The 21,633-nt window shown below is 36.4% G+C and overlaps 1 protein-coding gene across 1 annotated transcript in view; it reads right to left on the bottom strand.

The window, feature by feature from the left end:
• The window catches only part of CACNA1D (calcium voltage-gated channel subunit alpha1 D), a gene marked incomplete at both ends in the record, with an annotated part of 164,529 nt that overhangs the window by 92,532 nt on the left and 50,364 nt on the right, over positions 1 to 21,633 (bottom strand). Inside the window, 4 exons of the mRNA XM_079540594.1 lie at positions 5,466 to 5,662; positions 6,623 to 6,775; positions 8,150 to 8,292; positions 11,611 to 11,750. Of these exons, the coding sequence (XP_079396720.1) occupies positions 5,466 to 5,662; positions 6,623 to 6,775; positions 8,150 to 8,292; positions 11,611 to 11,750 (633 nt within the window). The remainder of the gene's footprint in view (positions 1 to 5,465; positions 5,663 to 6,622; positions 6,776 to 8,149; positions 8,293 to 11,610; positions 11,751 to 21,633) is intronic.

Here is a 21,633-nt window from a genome sequence, read left to right as displayed (position 1 = left end):
CAAGAAATTAGTTCCATGCTTTGACTGCAGTATAGGTCAGCAGTCAGCTAAGACCGAGATACTAGATATCTTGTCAAAGTAGATCAGGTTCAGCGCATGGAAACAATATTTCTCTGTGGGGTACTTTAAAATCATCCTCAGGTGGGCTGTGATAAGCTGCTCATTTAAAACATATATGTGATCATCTCTTCCAATACTAATTCAAACTCGTTAATGTGCATGTTCCCTGGCTTGGAAGCTCTGTTTGTATAGGTCTGAATTTGATCATTTCATTTTCTCTCTTTCTGAAGTTTCTAATTTATTGATAATTTAAATATCAACTCTTTGCAATCTAAAATTGGCTGATTCTGGGAAAAAAAAAGTAGTCCAAATCATTATCTAAAGGCGGGGGGAGAGGGATGCGTTAAAATAGATTTCAGCTTGGAATTGAATTCAAATGATTAGCGCACAATCTTTTTTTTTAAATCCTGCCTGTTATCCCTGGTTCTTAAGTACAATTTATGCAGTGTATTAATACTGCTAACCAAAATTCTTACTATTCTTTCTCCAGCTGGACATCATGTGTTAAATTTCTGGCTATGTAGTCATCAAACGCCGGGAGCACTGTGCAGCCAGCACATCAGTGTCTCTGGGGATGTACTGCCTTGTTTCACTGAAGTCTCCCTTAGATGACCTGTGAGTGGTGTTGAACAGTGCTAAGCTATCCTTAGTACATAAAAGACAAATAGAAGGGAGAAATACAGATTTTGTAAGATTTGCCTTGCATATTCAATCAGGATTTTTAACACTGTTTGCAGAACATTTGCAGCTGATGTACAGAAGAACAAAAAGTTATCAAGCATCCGTTCACTTCTTGGGCTAAACTGACCGTTATTGTTTGGATGCAATAACATGCCTTCCATTCCTGCTGCTGTAATGTGACAAAAAAAATTATATCAACCTATGTCTTCATTTTCTAATGTTATATTAGATCGGTCAAGTCAAAGTTCTTGAGTATCATTGCTTATTTGACCTGTTGGTCATATAAAAAGATTTTGCTAATGTATTCATTTAAAGATTCCTTCTCATCACTACGATGACAGTTTTCATAATATTTTAAATGTGCTTTGCAACTTTTTTTATGGATTAATAATACATTTTGTGCACCAGCCAACAGCTTCTTCTGTGAGATAGGTTTATAAAATACTTGGCTGTTTCAGGAAAAATCTTTGATTGTGCACTAGTTGCTTTCAAGTACATCATATCCCCTTAAAATACTTCCTCGTAGGCAATCCTCTGTGATTCTTGAGCTAGGAGCACAATTAGAAGAGATATGATGAGAAGACTTCCTGAGTTCCTGATCATCTGACTGACATTCTGAAAAATCAATAGACTTTGTTTTATCACTGTAATTATTTTCTTTTGCATGGGCAAGTTTTGTAGTCGATTGTAGTCATTCTTTCAGATTCTCATCCAGTTGGAAAGCAAACATATCTTGGTTTTCCACATTTTAAGTTGCCCTGTACTACTGGAAAGCCAGTGAGAAAATCATAGCTCTTCATCACAGAAATATCTGATCAGTTGGCAGCCCTGCCCATGCAGGGGGTTGGAACTAGAATGATTTGATTTGAGGTTTCTTCCAACCGAAGACATTCTTTGATTTCATGATTTAAATAAATATTTATACCTTTTTTTCTACCTTAAAATACATTATTCATGGTTAATTAGTGCAGGGGCTGGATAGACACTTGCACACTCAACACGTGAAGAAGTGCAGTGCAACCTAAACAGAATGCATTACTGAAATGATTGGTTTTCTTCAAATGTTCTAATATACTTCAAGAAAGAGACTGGGGCAAATAAAGCTCAATTTCTGAAGAATGAAACAGGTTTCTAAATGCACACTTCTTCTTGTTACAAAAGCAGATTAATTATGAATGAAGCATTATTTGATGCTTCTTTCAAGCAGTAGTAAAGAGTACAATTTCAGAAGCTGACATGTTGGTAAAGGATGTATTAAAATATTCTGACATCCCTTTCTTTAAACCTTAAAGTTTTAGATATATTTTAGATTGCTTATACATTCAGTTAATGAACTGCATATTTTAAACGTGAAACCTTGTGAAAAGGTTCATTTTGTTATAAGTATCAGTACTCACATTAAAGGCTTTAAAAGAAAATTAAAAACCACAAGACATCACATAGCATAATTCAGCAGTTTCAGCTCGAGTGGTACCCAGGCCACTGCCAATAACGAGGACTGTACTAGGATCCAAAGCTAACAGTGTAAGTCTGCATCTGGACCTACTGAGCAAACAAACAGGGCTGTGGTCAGGAGTAAACACACTGCTGATATAAATGGAAGAGATGTACAGATGTGCAGCCACAAAGATATTAGACAATTTGGGAACACATATGCTGCATTGGCTGGTGTAAGTGACAAGGACAATATCCCTTAGCCTCTACAATTCAGTCCAGCATTTGGCATTAAAGAGTCGCATTTTCAGTGGATGAAATAAGTGATGTATGCTACTCAGTGGGTTACAAGGAAGCTACAGAAAATTAAGCACTAAGGAAAAGCACTAAAAATAAGAGACATATAGGAATCAGGTGCAAACTGGTGAGCAGCAGGACATCCAGGTGAGTCACCAGGACAGGAAGGGCGCCAAGCAGTCGCAGGATCAAGTCCACAATCTATAATAAATATGTATTAGAAAAAAAACTACTGATGCTTGGGGAATTTTTCGGGAGAGTTTACTGTTGTTTACCAGGTGAAAACAAGCTGTGCTAGTGAGCATTACTGGAAGCTGTAATTTTCAGCTGTCATTCTTGCTAGCAGAATGCCACATAACGTGATGCAAAGTATTGCATGTATTTCACCCACTCAGCTTACACCTGCTAGCAAGGTAATTCTACATAGCCAATTTTTCAGTTCGCACAGTGAACAAGTAGAAATCTGACTTTTTGTGCAGCTTCTAATCTTTGTGGGTTTGTTCTGTTTGTTTTCAAGCAGATTCATTCCATTCCGCTTTCATCTACAGATTTCTAAGCAAAATTTAACTCACAAACCTAAACATCTGTAATTGTTTCCTTCGATTCTGTGTGACATTTTTATCACAACCTAGTGTATGCCTTTTCTCAGTTTGTGATTACAACAAAATCTTTTTGAATGTTTAATTAGCAATAGCTAAATCTACTTCAGATTAATCACGGGCAAGCATAAAACACATAAAAAGTCATTTCTTCTGTCCTCAGCAAGTGATTTCTGCTTGACAATGGGCAATTCACTGGTATACAAAGGATCTAGAGTTACAATTAAATTATATGAAAATGTCACTTAAAACAAATTCCAAAGCTATATGAAAATCTGGTTTTGAAAATACTTTACAAGGTCAGTACATTTCTTTGTTCTCTTACTAACAACCCCAGTATCATTTTTAATAAAATTAAAACTGACATATGTGTATCTGTAAATAACTTTGGCTTTGGGAAGCCATTTTAGAGAGACAAAATAACACACAGCTCTGCATGCAGTTCTGAAGTTTTTGAATTTTGAATTTTCCTATGCATTGCATTTTGAAAACGTTTCACCGTAACAATTTTCATAGCACCCTCTTCTAATGGTTTTACTTTTGGGGGTGGAGATTTTTTAGAAATCATCTAATCAATTAGCTTCTTAATTCCAAAGGGAAAAAATGTTTAATATTAAGCCTTTCAGATGAAATTAATTCTATAAAAATCATAGTCTGCATATGTGCAAGTCCCTGAAAGCTTTATCACTGACTTTCACTGTAAAAATCTGTGACAGTTACAGTAATTGCCAGGTACTAAAATTTGAGCACACTTATGCCTTGAAAAGTGTTAAAAGTGCATTTTTTTTCTGGACGATCGTGGCAAACCTTCTGTTTCAGGAGAATAAAAATACCCATCACCATCGTAATACAAATCACATAAAGTATATACTAACTCTGCAGTAATGCATTCTCTGAGAAAATTAAGAAGAACTGGAGAGCAAAACTCAAAAAGGATAAACCTACACCCTGACAAACAACAAACTGGCCCATGTTGAGCCCTGTATTACTGTCAGTTTCTTTACTACCAAAGGTTTGCATGTTTACAGCCAATTCTTAACCTCTGACATCCGACTTAGTCTGATCTTAATTATTTTTAACAGTGACACTATATTAAAAATGTATTCATGTTGTCCTTTCCAGTATCACAAATTTTATTCTGAGACTACACAGACAGCTGTTATATTACTTAGCAGCAGCATATTTCACCTTGATTTGTAACAAATGGCCACTTAAGGTGTCCATTCACTGAATAATGCTACATCTTTTATTGCATCTTGTACTCCACAGAAGATTCAGTATTAGTAAATAATCCCACTTGGCCAAACCTAAAAGCTATGATCAACACAACATAGAACACAGCTCCACAAGGACATGCCCTAAGATAGCTCATCTATTTTCAGAGACTTTCTAATAGTGATCCTTACTAGCAATCAAATTTCTCCTGTCGTAAAAAAATCTCAGTATTCAAACTGTTAAGATGCCATAAGGTCCTAAGTGCTGCAAAGACTTACTGCTCAGTACCAAGTAGTATGGAATATCCTCAACGATTTTGAGCACCTATAGTAGGCAGGCTCTGTCATGGTCTTCCTGCGCGACCTTCTACAAGTCACTCATGCCAAATATTAGGTCCTTAAAACGTCACAGAACAAAACGTTCTTTGATTGGAATAGGGCAAGGCAGCGAAATTCCTACCTGAATATTTATGTAACCTTATTCACTTAAAAATCTGTGTTCTTTTTCTCCATTCTCATCTGCAAAATTAGGACAAAGAGAATCTTGTTTCCAGCCTGTGTCCAGCTGTTTGTCTATGTTCCAAGATGGAGAAGGTTCGTTATTTAATGCTGGTGTAGCATTTAAAGGTGGGGCCTTACACAGCAGTACTTTTGAATGCCTCTTACTGCTTCTTTGGTGACAATCTCAGGCTTACAGCTGTTGTGACTTGGTTTTTGTTTGAATGTTTAACAAGTGGTTTTCAGTACCCAAGGCAAGCAAGGACAGCTGAGAGCTTGTTTTGGTCTAATTTATGTTAATATTGCAAAATATTTTGCAGAAATACTGTGGAAATATTGCTCCTAAGTTTAATGAGACATGTCTAAAAACGGTACGCTTGCATGAAAAAAAAATGTTAGTCCAAAGGACATAAACGTGGTATTATTTTTATCCAAATGAAATAGACAAAACCAAAAACAAACAAATCAAACCCGAAGAATAAATTTGTTGCTAAAAAGCCTTCCTAGCCTAAGCAAGCCAAAAAGATTTTGTGACTGGAATAAGTTAAGCAGTTAAGCTCCACTTCTATTAAAACTCACCAAGATTTCCTACTTATGGTATTGTAAAACAGTTTACTTCTCATTTGAATGCTGAAGTTGGTTTAAAAGTAAGCAATATTCAATGATTTCTGAAGTTACTTACCCAGTATAACACATCAGTCCATCCTTCCATGGTTATACACTGGAACACAGTCAACATTGCAAATGCAAAATTATCGAAGTTCGTTATGCCTCCGTTCGGTCCAACCCAACCACCCTTACATTCAGTGCCATTCATGACACACTGACGTCCATTCCCTGAGAATGCACAAGGTGCTGGATCTTCTTCAACTAGTATATCTGAAAATTGACCAAAAAAAGTCTCTTTCATTTCTCAAACATTTGTGAGCTAATTCTTCTATATGAAGAAATATCAAACCTATCGGAACATAAAGCTAGATATCAGCCTGAGAAATGCTGAGAAAGGGAACTCATGAGCTCTAGAGATGCTTATCTCTCTGACACCTGGGCCCTTCAATCTGAAAATATTTTAATCAAAACCGAGCACATAAAAGAGCTCAAGTAATTGAGCAAAGGGTAGGGAAAAAAAAGCATGTTCACAGTCATAATAATGCAACATATCTTTCCAGAAACACCCCATACACAACGTTTTGGGTTTTTTTCCTCTTCACTTCATATTGATGTACAACCAAGGAAATAGGTCAAGACTAATTGCTTTGTGTAGTCTACTTCATCAGGTGAAGGAAACACCTTCAGCCATCACATATTTCTCCCTCACAAAAACATTTCACTCCTTCAAAACTCTCCCATAAGAAACACCTTCATTGCATCACTTGCATAGATGGAGGAACACTGTTTTCTTTTATTAGTCATCTTAGAACTCTATTTTTTGTTACACTATTCAAAATAAATACTGACGGACAGACACTGCCAAATTGTAATCTCAAGAGAGTATAGCTTACCTGTTATGGGACATCTGGAGAAAATACTGATTCGTATCTTGCAGATAGCAACCCCTAATATTTTCAACGCTAACACTGCAGTTAGACATTTCATACATTAAAAGCTGTACAGAACACAGTCAAGTCTCTGTTTTTCATGTTGCTGGTGGTGGTGGTAGTACCAGTTTCCTTGATTGTTTTTAAACAGAATATACTTTTCCTAAAATTACAGTCCATCGAAACCGCAGGCTACAACAGTCTCAGTGCTTCGCCCCTGTTCTATTTCAAACTGAAATCCCACAGGCTTGAAATACAACAGAACCAATCCCTTATTTTAGTAACCAGTTTCATGACTTACCTGAATCAATAAGAAAACAAGATTTGTGCATTTTTCCAATAAAAAGTTCCAATCCTATAATGGCATAGATTATGATTACAAACAATACCAAAAGGGCAATATGGAGCAGGGGAACCATGGCTTTTATAATGGAGTTCAGGACAACTTGTAAACCTAAAAGAAAAGAAGATACAAGATATGAACTTGGTTTCTATGTTTATGCCATACCAAAACTTCTGTAATTGCACATTATTCAAAATTCATGATACACACAGGCAGAGAGTATCCACTGAAAAACATTTTTACTGCCCAGAATCATATCACATATTTTATATGAGATTATAGCTTTTTGTCAAAGCCTAATGATTTCCTCTGTTAATAAATGTTATGTCATGGAAGCCAATGCTTAAAATGTGTCACAAGAATTCACAGTTGGATTTGTTTTAGAAATGAAATGAAAGCCATGGTGAGTGGCTGCAGGTCATTTTATAGGACCTCTAAAAAGTCCTATGCTACAATAACAACTTTGCAACAAGTCCACAGAAACTGCACTTACATATCTCTCTGGATTAAAAATATATATATATTTCTGCAACTGGCTATTTAGGAAAACTCATTTTCATTTTGAACAATCTTACTTTTTAGTTATTCATATTTCACATCACTTTCAGAACTAATTTCACTTTTCTTGTATTTTCTCCTTAAATATTAAGCCAAATTTTGTTCTTACTAAAATAAGTAAACCACAAACTAATGAGGTTGCCAAAGTACCAATGAGAACAAAACATGGCTCATTTTTATTTCAAAATTCTGGTCTGGCATTTCTTAAGACTGCTTCTTTCTTCATTTAATCTCTTTTGCTAAATATATGCCGAACGCAACCATTTCTATGTAGGAGACTATGGTATAATAAATACAATGAATGGAAAGAGTGGAGTTGTAAGCCATGAACTTCTTACTCAGCCCAAAAAGCTTCAGTAATTAGTAATGCATGAAAAGAAAATAGGAAGGATTGTTATAAAATTCAATTGCTTTCTTTAAATAATATTGCTCTACTTTTCAAGTCTGCTAATTTATCTGGTAGCTTTATTGACATAAACAGAAGGCATTCATGTGCATTGGAGGGGGCAGAAAATACGAAATGTGTAATGTGCTTTGGCACAGATTTACCAAAATATAAACTATTTTAAGATCACCTACATTTTCAGATGCGTAGGATTCAGAATTTTAAAAATCTGAATTTTAATTTTTGGTTTATTTGCATTTAAACACGCAATTCAATTTTATATAAAGCTTCTAAAAAGGAAGTGTATTTGCCCGTCTGCTTATTGAACTGTGTAAAAAGATCATACACTGGATGAATTCACAATCCTCTGCTCAAATTGAAATAGCATATCATTCATCTTGAATCTCACTTTATATAAACAACCAGATAACAAAAATCAACTTCATATTATCTCATTTATGCTAGTGTCTGGAACATGAAAGTTAAACAGTCAGATCAGTTACGATATTTATTTCAATAGAATTAAATAGAAAAGAGCTTACTGGGCACTCCTGATACAAGCCGGAGAGGTCGCAATACACGAAAGGCTCTTAGGGCTTTGACATCAAAGCCTCCAGGTTTGCCACCTGAGTGGCTGCCACCTTCTGTTTCTTTGGTTAATTGTTCCAATATTACACTAAATAATCTAGAAAATGAGATGAAGGGTAAGGTCATCACCATCCATTTGCCACACAATCAAAGGTATTAGGAAATTACTTGAACTGCAGAGAACTCTGCAACGCCATCCAGATTTCAAAGTGAGAGGAATATCGGCATATTAAATCATGACAGGAAGAGTCATGAATTGCAAGTGCTAATCCCTTCTGAGAGTGACAATCACACAGTCTCCAATAAATTAGCATCCTACTTGTACACACCCCATGGCTATTTTTAAATAAGTGAAGATAAATGAAGCTACTTTGTCATTTCTCCTTGTTCAAACGTTTTAACTGTGAAGTTTGGAGAAGTAGCATTCTCTTTAAAATATGAAATAGATAATCACAAGAAACCATCTGTTTTAATTTTAGTGGGATATGTGAACTCCAAGTGACTTCAATATGCTAAATACAGTCAGCAAAAGCTGAATATATTAAAAAATAATTTGAGGCCAAAATTTAATAACACAGAAAAAGATTTGTTTCTTATTCAGAATAACCTTGAGTATAAAAATATTCCCAGATGACTCATTTGTTATATTGTATTTTTTCACTGCAGAAATGAGCTAGTAATTCATTAGAAGAATTTGGAAGACAAGGTTTTATTTTTCCCTCCCACTTCTAGCAGAAATTCAAACTCATGCAAGTGTTTGAAATGCAAAGTAATCTTAGACCTATTTTGGTTTCAATCTGAATTTGAGACACATTATTTTCCACACAAAATTCAGGACCATGAAAACCACAATAATCCTTTGCACAGAGTCTGTAGTCCAATACTTGCAAAACTGCACTTCTCCTGAAAAGACTATCAAGCCAATATTCTTGCAATTCTGAAATATTTCACATTTGCAAAGGACTCCTCAAATGTGTAGGTTTTTGGCTTCATCAAAAGAAATTTTCACAACTCTGGTTCACAGTGCTGCAGGATAGTTGCTGTAAGTCATATAATGCCAAAAGTAGAATATTGAAGACTTTTTCCTTCCCCAGTCAGCAATCAACCTGTATCAGTTAATTCCCATCCCTGGTCTGCTTCACTGAAAGAAAGCCAGACACAAAGAGCATCACGTGGCTCTTAGAATGAACATCAATCCAGCAACCCACCCTCTGTGACACCCTGAGAAATCCACACAGTATTTCAGATCCTGATTCACGTCATAATTTAAATGAAGAATAATTCTAAGAAAATGAGCCACCTCAACGATTTCAGCTAGACTACTTGTGCTCCAAAGACAACGTGGTTAAACAGACTTCTGAATAAAATCCCAATTTAAGAGAAGCTGCTTTCAAGCCTGCCAATCAGTACATTATTCAGAAAATTTTTATTTCAAAATTCTGCAGGCATAAGAAAGCACTATAAAAGCACAATGAAAGCTTTCTTTGCTAGACCCTCATTATCTCACTTAAATCAACAGAAATTGCATGACAAAGAATGCAGGCAAGTAATAGAGTGTTCAGAAGGTAATTCCTACTTTGGTTTCAGAGAGAAATGACAAGGACAGGAGTAATAGCAGCCATATCTACACTTCTGTCATTTTATGTCCATTATCTAAAGCCATTAAGGTATAAAACATACAAACTCTTATTATTTTTAAAATTGACATTTATCCTCCTGTACAGTTTATCAAATTTTAAATGCTGAATTTTATGTTGGGGAAAAAGCCTATGCGCATGTTTCTCCTTTCCCGGCAGAGATTTCTTTTGGCACAGTTAAGATTTATGCATTTGGACTGCCTTAGTTTGTGCTGAAAAAGCAGACAGAGCAAATTTCATCTAATATGTTGACTATAGGACAGCGCGGCAGCTCTTTCAAAGCTATTAAAATACCTAATGAAATTGCATGGTGATGCTAGTCAAATAGAATCAGATCCAGAAGTGATTCCATATCCATCTTGAGTTACATATGAGAATCAACTTTCCAGTAGGCTTTTCTCTTAAGTATTAGTTAGATAAATGGATTCACTCTTGTTTCCTTACTTACGTGCATGGTGTTTTCTCTTGGGTTTTGCATTGTTGTTTTTTTAACAAAGAGAGCAAAAACAAATTGTGTGTTACTGAAGGGCAATAATTCCATGAAGATGACAACTGATGGCAACATACAAAGTAATTTACACCTCAAAACATCTGGGTTTGAGCTAGAACTTAAATCGTAGTGTGATATTTTAGTTATTTCATAAGATGTAGTCCCTTTTTTTTCATATTTTTTATGCACACAGTGCTAATATTTGACCTAACCAGATTTAGCTTCCAATAGTGAGCATTTTTTGAGTTAATGGAAAGATTTTTAGTTATCATGTATTTAGGACAGAGCCAAAGATAGAGGTCATGTTAATTAGACTGCTCCAGGCTTACTGTAGCTCCATGGTCATTTGACAAAAGAGAAGAGGTCTATTCAAGTGAGCCTGGCAAGAGAACAGAGCTTTTATCTCTGATAGTCTCCATACCTACACACCAAGCTTTCCCTTCAGGCACAGAGGCCAATCTGTTGAGAATGACCTAACCTGATGAAGGATCTATTTATATACAAATTTTAGTCCTCAATGAAAATTTCTTTCTGGCCCATGCAACTGGCCTGAATACAATCTTCTCAGTAATTTTTTTCCCATCTCAGAATCAAATAGTTATAAATTGGCTATTAACACATTCAGAATACTTCCCCATATTTAATAATTCTTTACCACAAATTCCTTTACTTTGCATCTTTTCCCTTAATGCAGTTGCATGTGTTAGAAGCAGAATACTCTTGAACTCCAGGGCTTTTTCAATTACACAGAACTTGATACAGTTTGAACTTCCATACCAAGTTCTTCTTTGCAAGCCAGCCACAATCTACAAGGTTACATGGAATAAAGTTCTCCATAGGCTATATCAATTTTAAAAGATTAGCAAAAAATCTGCAATACTGGAAATTCCCTTTTTCAATAATCACTTCCCAGGGGACATTCAACTCTCCACTCTTTGGTAACTTGCACAAGGCTTGAGCAGTAACTTGTCAGAGGAGGGAAACCAACTCTCAAGAGCTTCTTGACACAGCAACAGTCAAGACAACTAAGGAACATACGTCTTGTCAAATTGTTTGGCAGAACACAGAAATCCCTATGAACTTCCAGTGTATAGATGATGGTGCAGTACAGCCTGCACCAGTGAAAACTTTTGATTTTATACTGAGTTCTTCACTCTTCTCAGTCAATGCTCTTACTCCAGAGGAATAAATGTCAAGCTCAGGCCCTTACACATAGCCAAACAGATCTATATCTACTTCACTGTAAAGAAGACTAAAACCTTTTTACAATAGAATATGAGTTACTTACCCTACTACTACTATTACAAAATCCAATAAATTCCATCCATTTCGAACATACGCATTGGGGTGTAATAATAATCCATATGCTATAATCTTCAAAAATGTTTCAACTGTAAAAATTATCAGGAAGGCATATTCTACTTTTTCCTGTAAAAGACAAAGAAAAAGTACAATGAAAGACAATGCAATTTAACAGCTCTTTTACTATTTAAAATTCACAGTAAGAGGGTAAGTCGTATTGATCTGGATTAAGGAGAAGCAGTACTTCCTGTCAGTTTATTTTATGGACTTCAATTGCATAGCATTTAATGTTAGCTGTACTGACAACGTTGTAATTACACAACAGCATGAGAATTTTCCTTTTTTGGCATTGCATGAGAAAAAAAGTCTCCAATTCGGCAAACACTAAAATACTCTGCCTTTGCTTAAGCAAACAGTCCCATCCAGATCAATACAATTCATTATATTCATTAAAACCAGAAAATGGTGTAGAATAGGATCCTTGAAATATCATAAAAAGGTATGCAGAGCTATAGTAACTTAACTGTTTTCTACATCAGCTTTTAATAACAATGCACAGAATTCTGTTTATTAAAGGAGTTTGAGACAGAGTCATAGTGCACTAATGAGCTTTGAAAAGTTATTATGAGAGTGGTCTTAATTTAATTCCGCAGTCATCTTGACATGGAAGTTTATATTGACTTATTCTTCCTTGTATATCACGAGATTTGCTTTATGTCATCCTAATATGCTTGAAGAAATGTTCATTTCATATACCATCACCCTGTATCATTGAAGGTCCGATTTACATCTGTTTCAATACTTTTTTAAAAGCACTATTATTACACTGTATCTTCATTTTGCCAGAATTCATATTTTAAACCAACATAAATATTGAATCTCTTTTCGTAAGTAATGGATAATAATTTTTTGTGTCTTCTTCTTTGTCTCCTGAAAGCACATTTGATTTGGATAAGTTGTAAAAATCGCAGCTATCAGAACAGATCAATTAACACCTTTATTCTTTTTACCTTCAGAAATCATCATTTCATTGCTTTGTATAATACTTGCTCTCTTATCTGACATTATGCAAATATTAGAGCCATGAATACAAGACACAGAACGATTCATTTTTTTTAAACTTCTTCAGGCACTTACGGATGTTGTTCACTGTTATCATACACAGCGTTAATTACACGGACTGTAATTGCTCAGTAAAGATTACAGTCAGAAAACAAGGATTACAGAGCTTTTCCAAGGCAGTTTCACCTCAGCTACATTGTTTTGCATGTGCTCTTCTGCCCCAATGACAGTGATGGATATTCTTTTCCTCCCCACCATATTCTCCTGCTATTTTTCCTAACACCAATTTCAAAATTGCCCCTTTCACTTACTAATTTTGCACTGATAAACTGGAACAATTACATGGTAACAAGATTCAAGTGAGGTCAGAGAGTTATAAATGTATGTGAACGAATAGCCATTATATTTCTTTGATCAGAGAGCACAACGAAGGTTACAATAACATTAATTATGATGCTCCTGAGAACCAAAACTGCTGAAATCCAGCCAAGCTCTACCATGTATACATTCCATAATAACAGCTATTTCAGTCTCCCTATATACAAGTCTCTAACTTGTGTAAAGAAAGATAAATTATTTAAGACAACATAAGGAAGACAAAAATATTGGGTTGGCATTTGCTATAGGCAAAATACATATCAGTAACCAGAACAGTAAAAGAAAACGTGAAACAAAAGAGAGGAACCTTCATATATATGCAAATGTCAACAACTCGTTAACATGAAAGGAAAGCAGAACTGTCTTGACATGAGCCAGCAGTGTGTTCCTGCAGCCCAGAAGGTCAACAGTATCCTGGGCCTCATCAACAGAGGGGTGGCAGCAGGGAGAGAGGGGACTGTCACCCTCATGACTGCCCTCATGAGACCACATGAGACTAAGTCCACCTGTAGGTCCCCCAGCACAAGAAGGATGTGGAGGTGTCAGAGTGAGCCAGAAGAGGGCTATAAGGTTGACTGCAGAGCTGGAGCACTTCTCCTATGAAAAAAGGTTGAGGGAGGTGGGTTTGTTTAGGTGGGAGAAGAAAAGGATCCCCAGAGATCTCGTGGTGGCTTTCTGGTATTTGAAGGGAGTTTACAAGCACGTTGGGGACTTTTAACACAAGCTGATAGTGATAGGACAAGGGGAAATGGTTTCAAACTAAACGAGGAGAGAGTTAGGTAAGATATCAGGAATTTTTTATGCAGGATGAGGCATTGGCACAGGCTGCCAGTACCAGTTGTGGATGCCCCATCTCTGGAGCAGTTCAAGGCCAGGTTGTATGGAGTCCTGGGCAGTCTGATCTGATAGGTGGCAACCAGCCCACAGCAGGAGGGTGATGATCTAGATGTTTGAGGTCCCTTCCAACTCAAGCCATTCTATGATACTGTGATCAGTATAGGATCAGTATGATCCCATTATGCCCACTGGGATGTTACTACAGGCACAGATGTAATAAAATCCCCCCTTAATCCTACCAGACTCTTTTCTAAAAAGCATCTTTGCCCCTTCCTGTTCATCTTCACAGAAAGTTTTAATGCTCTACAGCTATTTGGGCTAGGCACCAACCCTTGTCCCAGAGTAACTTGCTTAATGGTAAGATACTCCTGCTGTTCATTTGAATGCTACACTTCATATCTAACTCTACCATACTACTTAACCTCCATCTTTCAAAATGCATTGGTCTTGTTCCTATCAATTTTCTTTCCTTCCAATGGAAGCAGGACTGTTTCCTATTTCTTAATTAGTACTGCAAACATCCCATTCAAAAAATACATGATCTGGAGCAAGCACTATTTAAACCCAGTGGTTATAGCTCTTACTGTCACAAGCTTTTTACTTCTGGTTAACAGATCAGGGAGAAAAATTATACACAGTTTCAATGCAGTTATAGTGAAGGTGTACCTTTCAAGCAAGACTGAAAATAATAATATAATTATAGTAAGAACAAGCATTTGGGAGCAGTCAAGACATGAGGAAATCACATTTTAGCACCATTATGAACCACTTTTATTATCAATGCATAGAATTTGGGGAATATACATTTTTGGGATTCACAATGACTATTTTCCAATTTTTCAAATCTTACTCTAACCTGCAGGCCTAAAGATGATTTTTTTTTATTTTTTTTTTTAATAAGCACTGTTTTCCAAGCATGCTCTCCTTGGTCTACAATCAACATAATGGGATCCTACTCCTCCTATCCTGCCTTCTTTTGAAATAATGCTCTAAGACGAAAGACGTGGTTTAGTGGGCATGGTGGTGATGGGTTGATGGCTGACTATTCCAACCTTAACAATTCTACAGTTCTATGAAAAATACAAGCAGTGTGTGACAAAGATAAGCACTGGGTACTGGCCCATTGAAGATCAGTACCAGTTGGCATTAATTAAAAAGAAGACAGACATTAGGATGGCTATTTCAAAGCAAGCTAGAACTTTGGATGGGTAATAACACAGATGGTAAATTTGCTTTTATGAGACATTATGGTAAGTTTTCACTGTTAGTCATTTTGGTTTTACTGTTTCAGATTTGCTATACCAATCTCATGCAATGTATACAGAATAGAGAGAAGTGCTAGAAAAGGGATAGACAATCCTAACATGAAGAATGAAAAATAAATATACACTGGCACTTACACTGGCATTCTGTTCCCTAAATTCACAAGAGAGCTCCACATAATGCTAAACTAGCGGGGATCAAGGCAACAGGATGCCACACAGCTGCACAGCAGGTGAGTTCTGCACTCAGAGCATTCTGAATTGCAGAGCATGAAGCAATCTGAGAAAGCTCTGCATGTCAAAGCAAAGGGACTTTAAGAAAACTTGACAGCTGGACCAACAGAAACCTCATGAATTTCAAAAAGGAGAAATGTAAAGTTCTGTACCTCGGGTAGAATAATCCCACACATCAAGACAGGTTGAGAAAATCACACTGGGAACCACGTTAAATGTGCTGGTTTTAAATAAGACAAATTGCATACTGAGCTACATTAGAAATTCCTGAGCACAGCCAGGAAACTGTAGGAAATTACTATCCCAACTCCCCATGCTGCCGAGGCTGTGCAACAACTACAGTTTGGGGCCCCTTATTTCACAAAGAACACTGATAAAGTGCAAATTCAAGTGAAAGAAAGGTCATTTCTCCATCAAAAAGAAGGCTAGTAAGTGTTTAACAGTGGACAATAACTACTTGAAGGGGAGTTACAAAGATGATGAAGCCATATACAAAATAGCAGCAGATGGTAAAACATGGGAAAAGAGCCACAATCTCCAAGTTTGAAATTAAGAGAGACTTCTCTACCAATAAGGCAATGTAACACCCAAAGAGGTGGCTTCATGGCAAGAAGTTTTGAAGATGCAGCCATATAACACAGCACAGGTGATCTAACTGCATACTGGCAACTGTCCTGCTAAGAGCTGCAGTTCTAGATAATCCCCAGAAGTTCTTCCCAGTTCATACTTCTATTATTTTAATCTATTCCAAATAATTCTTACATGAGCACAAAGAAAGGTACAGATAAAACTGGGACAAGTTTGACTACCTACATCCACTCCATATGTAAAAGCCCCTGCAGTTTGCATAGTGTTGAACAACGTGGGAGAGTTTTCCTGCAGTTCTTGGGAGAAATGCACACCCCAGTTACGGGGTTTGCCCCAAGATACATATATTCATAATGGATACAAGACAGAACCAGAGATGATGCCAGTAACTGAGTCAGTGGCACAAAGGAAGGATGCTTTTTAACAGAATAGCCAGTGGGCATTTCAAGAGAAACAACTGGAAAAACTTGAGAAAATATAAGGAAATCATTAGTATACATCTACTACTACAGAACTCTATTATTCTCAACACTATGTTTCTTTCCTCCTTTTTCCTTCTCTTTTCATTTTCCTCCCTTCCTCCACACTCTTGCACACTCACTCCTTTTTTTTTTTTTTTTTTTTTTTTTTTAAAATACACTTTGTATCTTCCACAGTGGCCAGAGGAGAGATTTGGCCCAGTATTTAACAATAGTACCCAAAGTACGGGCTGTGCTTTGCTTACACTCTGTGTTTCAGTAAGTGGGCAGCCAATAGATGTTCTAACACAAAGCTGACAACCTGGTCACCCTCAGGAAGGTATTGGCAATCCCTGCTTGCATACCTGTAACCTTCTGCCCATCCCCAGGGACATCAATCCTTCCTCTGCAGCCTAGACACATCTATGGCCACACATCACCAGGCACGCCCAGAGCAAGCATTAATCAAGAATGAATAAAGTTTAACTATCCCATTTTCAGCATTACTGGAAGGGCTGAAGGAGTAGTTTTGCTATGCAGAACTAAGGCAGCAAGTGATGATTTAAGGATCCAGACTGAAGGTTGCAGTTTTAAAAGAGGAACACATTTCCTATTTCTCTCTATAGCGAGAAAACATCCATGCACATTTTTATTTTACTCAAATTATTTGGGATCTTTAAGTGAATAATTTATTCCTTTAAAAATGGAAGTAGGAATGCTAAGATATAAGACAATTGAACTTAAATAAGGACATACGTATGCCTGAGTCCCTGAAGAATATCTGCATTGAAAAGACCATTTCATTCTAGAAACCATACAGATTAAATTAAAAATTATACATAATTATGAACATCTACTACGGCATTTATTCTATACAGCCTCACAAAAGTAGCAGATGAAGAAGTGATAGCTGTAAATCTTGAGATGACAAGAAGCACCAAAATCTGGCTGTTTCTAAGGATCTGTGATGCTGCACAGATTAACAGTTCACAGATTTACTTCCACACAGAGCCAGGCCCTCTCTCTTTACCGCAGGCTGATTCCTGCAAGGCTGTCTCACACTTTTGTTAATGTTGCTCAAATCCACTAAGGCTCAGTAATGTTTTTAAGAAGTTGTGATGCAATTACAACACTGATTACTTCCACTGCCCTTCTCGTCATGCAAGGGGCCAACAAGCTCCATGCTAAGATCAATCATTTAGTACAAAATAAAGGCTACCCATATCCACTGAGTTTCAGGGAAGTTGTTGGAACATTTTCTCAGCAAAGAAATGTGTTTGCTTTTTTATTTTAAGCAAATCAGCTTAGCAGAAACCCTGTTGCTCAGGAAGAATTTTTTTTCCCACCCTTGCCAGATGGTGTACATTAGTCATAATTTATTATCTTCATATTTTCAGAATCTCTGAAAGAAACAGGCAAAGCTACCGCTACATAATTTAACACGACGCGCTGAAACTCAGCACATCACAAGAAAAATTGCTTAAAAATAAAGTCAGTGGTTTGCAAGAACGTTAACATATCATGTTACACAATTAAGAGATTTCTCATATTAATTCCTATTCCCTGGACATTGAAAATTTCATAAGTCTTAACTTTGGAAACATTTCTGCACCCATAGTAACATGCATCTACCAGAATAAAAACTTATCAAATGAACTGACTCAATGTAAGTAAAGCAACTCAGCTGATCCATACAGAAAGCAGAAAATCTTTTTTCTTTATCTGGGGATTAATAATCAATTTGCTATTAATTAAGCTGTGCGATCGATACGTTGACAACATACAAAGCCATTCACGCTTTTGACAAACATCCATTCTTCCAAATTCTGCCATAGGAAAACACAGCATTTATAAGAAGGCATAAAAGCAACTGTTCAGAATTTCTTAACACAATACCTTCATTTTTCACGTAAAATATCTGGTTTCCCCTTAATACTATCTGTAAGCTGTACCACACTAAAAATTGAGAAACAAATAAATAAATGAAGTTTACTCCCATGTGCAGGAGATGTCTTTTCTCTGATTTACAAAATGCTGTATCAGTTTCCCAAAATGGAAAATGAAAGAACAAACGTAAAATCTGTGTACTGGCCAACAGAGAAAAACTCTGCTAAAACTAAAGCTTTCCTTGTCTGTAATATTAAAGTAGACGAAATGATGCACTTCCTACTTTAGATGTGGAAATTACCTCCCCCTAATTAGAAGAATTAGAATTCTGTATCACTCAAGAACTGACTGGTAACTAGTGGGTTAATTATATCTTCATCTCTGTAATGGCAAGCAAGAGAGGGAGGGCTTAAAAAACAATTTTTAAGGATTTGCATTCTGATCAATCCAATTAAACTGTGCTGTGTCTTCCTGACCAGTCCTGGCTTACCCAAGGGAATGCAACTATCACACTTAACTATGTCAGATGTCTGAATTCGTACTCTTGTAAGTACAGCTTCTACTTTGACAGAGGAGTTCAGCAGCAAGTAATTAAAAAATAAATAAATGGAACTTCAGAAAATGTAATTAATTAATTATCCATAATTACACTTGTTTAATACAGAGAGGAACCAGTAGGCATTGTTTTCAAGGGCACATGATGCTCCATTTACACAGGACCATTTCATGTTTATGTGTGACCAGCAATGGTTCCTGACCTTAAATCACTCCCAGGACAGCCTCATCCTCTCATCTCACATCTCAGAAGTACAAAGGTTTAAACAGACCTCAGGTTTTCTGAGGCCTAGGATTCTTATGTGAAACAGGATTTGGCTTGTGCAGCCAGCATGCCCTAATTGAGTAGTAGTTGTCTTCCTTATGCAGTAACTCCTGGATATTTCTACATAGAAGGCACTCCGTATAGAAATATATGCTAAAAAAAAAACCTTTTATAAAGGTGTGGAAAAATGACCTGAGATTTTTTTTCCACAATTCAAAAGGCAGTAGTGGAAAAAGTACTGAGGTGGCTAATTCACTTCTGAATATTAATCTGCAATATGTTTTTATGCATTCAGAAGTTTACCTAGAGAAATCTGAGAATACATTTCCTAACCCTTGTGATACTACCCAGTGGTCAGAATCCAAGTAAATTCTTTAATTTACATAAACTACTACTACAAATATAAGAAATTTAGCTTCTGCCACAGTTGCAAAAGTCTGTAGGAATAAAACCGAAATGAATGCACTGGGCTTAGAAGCAGAATCCAGGGCAACTCTGCGCAGGAACTTGGCATAAACCTTGAGAAATATCTCAAGCCTTTGAAGGCACTTCATAGGACACCATCGTAACACCAGAGATCCACATGGTTTGAGGCTCTTACTGCTGATACGTCTGATAGCAAGGTTGATATTTAAGAGTCAATACCAAATGCAAATTCTATATTTAGGAGGTACTGCTGACAGTAAGTAGTTGCTGTAAGCATTTTTAAACCAATTTTATATAAATCTGAAGGGGTTCCTGTTCCTAATAGCACTACCAAATGACAAATCTCACTCACAGCAATAGCACCGTTTCCAAAAAGAACACAAAACGCTTTCATCTCATCTGAACTGTGAATTCACCATCTTTTGGTACAGCCACAATTAGCAGTTACCCTCTTTAATCTCAAGCAGGCACGCACGCTTGTAAGAAAAGTGCATAATAGGACATCTCAGAAATACTGGGTACAGCAGGTGAAGAAAATGGATGTGTAAGCTATATGCTGAAATGTAATTAAGTTCAAGTGTAAGTTTCTTCAACTCGCTTTTCAACCAATGTCATCTGAAGCAGCATTTGAATAACTTATGACACCAAGACATTATCTCAATTTTCAAAGACAGTTTTGGGTAGCACAAATGCCCATGCTATCAGCTGACAGATTCTGGCAGCCACAGATAGATGACTAAACAGATCATGTTTAATTACTTTTTTTCCATTATTTCCTGTAGACACTTCCCCTAAATGCGCTGTAAATCTATGTTTCTCTCTTGAGTGTGATCACTTCCCATACATACAACTATGTTTTTTCCACTTCACCTTGTGGAATTACAGAGACAGAGTTACACACCTCAGTTCTATAAACAATCCTCAGTACAGTCTGAAAAACGTTGCATCCAGATGGCAAATTTTCCTACTGATATCAGGCATCTGCATTGGCCCACTCTATTTTTGTACACTGTACAAAGTTTCTGTGCATTCTGTATGTTACTGCACATCATTGCCACTCCTTTAAATAATCTTGTAAATACAGTTTCTCTAATTCATCTTGTTCTAAAGGAACAAGGTAAACGGCGTGATTTTCTAAAAATGCTGACTAAATGCTAACTGACTAAATCCAATGGACCTACCAGTTCACCATCTACTGAAAAATTATCAAAAAAGGAGCTCTTAAGAAAAAAAAGCATTTAATGCTGAAAAGGAAAATTTGAGTTGTTCTGAGTAGAGAATTTGGGAATTTGAAACAATCACCCAGCAAGAATTGTATTGTTGTAAGGTGTAAATTGCAAGCTGTATAGCTGCTAAGTAGTGATGTGGAAGATTCAACCACAAACTCCAACTTAAAATTGAACACCATGTGCCAAAGAATCTGAAATGCACAAGAGAAAGCAGGTCAAGCAAGCAATAAAGCATATAACTGGAATACAATCCAAATTACTTGAGTATATTTCTGCTGTCCTCTTATTTAATTGATGATATTCAAGAAATTAAGCAAAGTAAGGAAAATCAGTGAAGTAAGGATATAGAAGAGAATACGCGTGCATTCTGCCAAATGTTCTGAGAGTAGTCACAAGCCCTTTTTTTTATGCTTAACTCATTTTTCTTCAATAGGTAAGTACCAGAATATTCAAAGAAAAAACAAGAAAGAAAAAAAGAAGGAAAAGTGAGTTAAAAAAAAACCAATAATTAAATCAATGTAAACTATAACGGTTGCATTGCTGGAGTATTTTATTTCATTCCCAATACTGAAATAAACTAATGACTATCCAAAAAGGTCACATGACATTGTCTTCAACCAATTCTACTTGCGTATTGTCTCTAATGGTCTCTTCCCTTCCCTAATTTTCACAGTGGGAAAGCAGCGCTCCCCAAATGCACTTCAACAAGCATGTGACCTACTGTCAGCACCTTCATTTATCTTATTTGGAAAATTAAAAAAGCAAATAACTTGAGGCTTTTTTTTCATAAGCAAGCAGTAGGACGTTATTACTTTTATGAACATTGAA

This window comes from Tetrao urogallus, assembly GCF_951394365.1.
Source record: "Tetrao urogallus genome assembly, chromosome: 10".
In the NCBI taxonomy this organism is placed as follows: Eukaryota; Metazoa; Chordata; class Aves; order Galliformes; family Phasianidae; genus Tetrao; species Tetrao urogallus.
The sequence above is the reverse complement of the archived record's forward strand: the minus strand, read 5'-3'. Positions and strand labels throughout refer to the sequence as shown.